The sequence below is a fragment of the Emiliania huxleyi genome (genome assembly GCF_000372725.1).
Source record: "Emiliania huxleyi CCMP1516 unplaced genomic scaffold EMIHUscaffold_37, whole genome shotgun sequence".
In the NCBI taxonomy this organism is placed as follows: domain Eukaryota; phylum Haptophyta; order Isochrysidales; family Noelaerhabdaceae; genus Emiliania; species Emiliania huxleyi.
The window spans coordinates 314,136-315,157 of record NW_005199194.1 but is presented as its reverse complement, the minus strand read 5'-3'; the positions used below and the strand labels follow the sequence as shown (position 1 = coordinate 315,157).

At 66.3% G+C, this 1,022-nt stretch overlaps 1 protein-coding gene across 1 annotated transcript in view; it reads right to left on the bottom strand.

Annotated features, from left to right (window-relative positions):
• Nucleotides 1–869, bottom strand: part of AMT14 (putative ammonium transporter) — a gene marked incomplete at its 5' end in the record, with an annotated part of 2,985 nt that extends 2,116 nt beyond the window's left edge. The window contains 3 exons of the mRNA XM_005771879.1: nucleotides 49–431; nucleotides 514–588; nucleotides 713–869. Of these exons, the coding sequence (XP_005771936.1) occupies nucleotides 49–431; nucleotides 514–588; nucleotides 713–869 (615 nt within the window). The remainder of the gene's footprint in view (nucleotides 1–48; nucleotides 432–513; nucleotides 589–712) is intronic.
• Between the last annotated feature and the right edge of the window lie 153 nt (nucleotides 870–1,022).

Genomic DNA, 1,022 nt, shown 5'->3' with positions numbered 1-1,022 from the left:
GGGGGGGGGGGGGGGGGTAGTGAGGGCGCGCGCCATGGCGGCGAGGACGCCGGTCATGGCTTGCTCGAGCGAGGCGTGCTTCTCGGTCATGTAGCCCCACGCGAGGGCGACGCACCCTCCCGAGCAGCCAGAGAGGGTCGTCATCACGCAGAGGCGGCCGAGCTGGAAGTTGACGTAGCAAGCGGAGCCGCCGATGAAGGGGATGAAGCCGAGCCAGAGGATGAAGAGGCCGAGGCACATCATCGGCACGTTGTGCTGCGCCAGCTCGACCGGCTTGAAGTTGACCGTCACGAGCGACTTAGACGTCCCCTCCACGAATCGGCCGATCCGAGGCCCGAGTGCCTTTGCACCCATCCAGGCGGCGCAGCCGGAGAGGGCGTGGACGGCGTTGCCGCCCGCGTAGTCGCAGATGCCCCACGAGTTGATGAAGCCTGAGGGGGTCGGCGGGGCCGGTACGTGGTGTCAGCGGGGGTCTGATCCGTGCTGTCTTCGGACTTGGCTTGGGAAATGCACCGTTCGGGTCCCACGTCCAGTGCGCGGCGAACGGATAGATGAAGCCGGTGAGGAAGAAGGAGTAGATGAGGTATCCTAAGGTGGGAGGGGGGGGGGGGGTAGGGAGGTTAGGGTCCCGGGATGCGGCGCGGTCGCTGAAGGTGTGAGAGACGACGACCTCCTCGTGCGTGTGTGGTGGTGGGAGGGGGCGAGAGCGCACCGCGGAACTGGATCCTCTCGGCGACCGCGCCCGAGACGATGGTCGCGATGGTGGCGGCGAAGACGTATTGGAAGAGGAAGATGTAGTACTCGTCCTCCTCGACGTCGATGAGCATCCAGTAGTTTGACGTGGTGCGGAACCAGCCGCCGGTGTCCATCCCCACGTCGACGCCAAACCAGATGCCGTCGTGGCCCTCCGTGGATTTGAAGAGCCCCCCGCCGGAGAACGCGTTGCCGTCTATGCCGTCGGGCCGGGAGGCCCCGCCGTAGCAGATGGCGTAGCCGAAGCAGTAGTAGACGAGCCCGCCGAT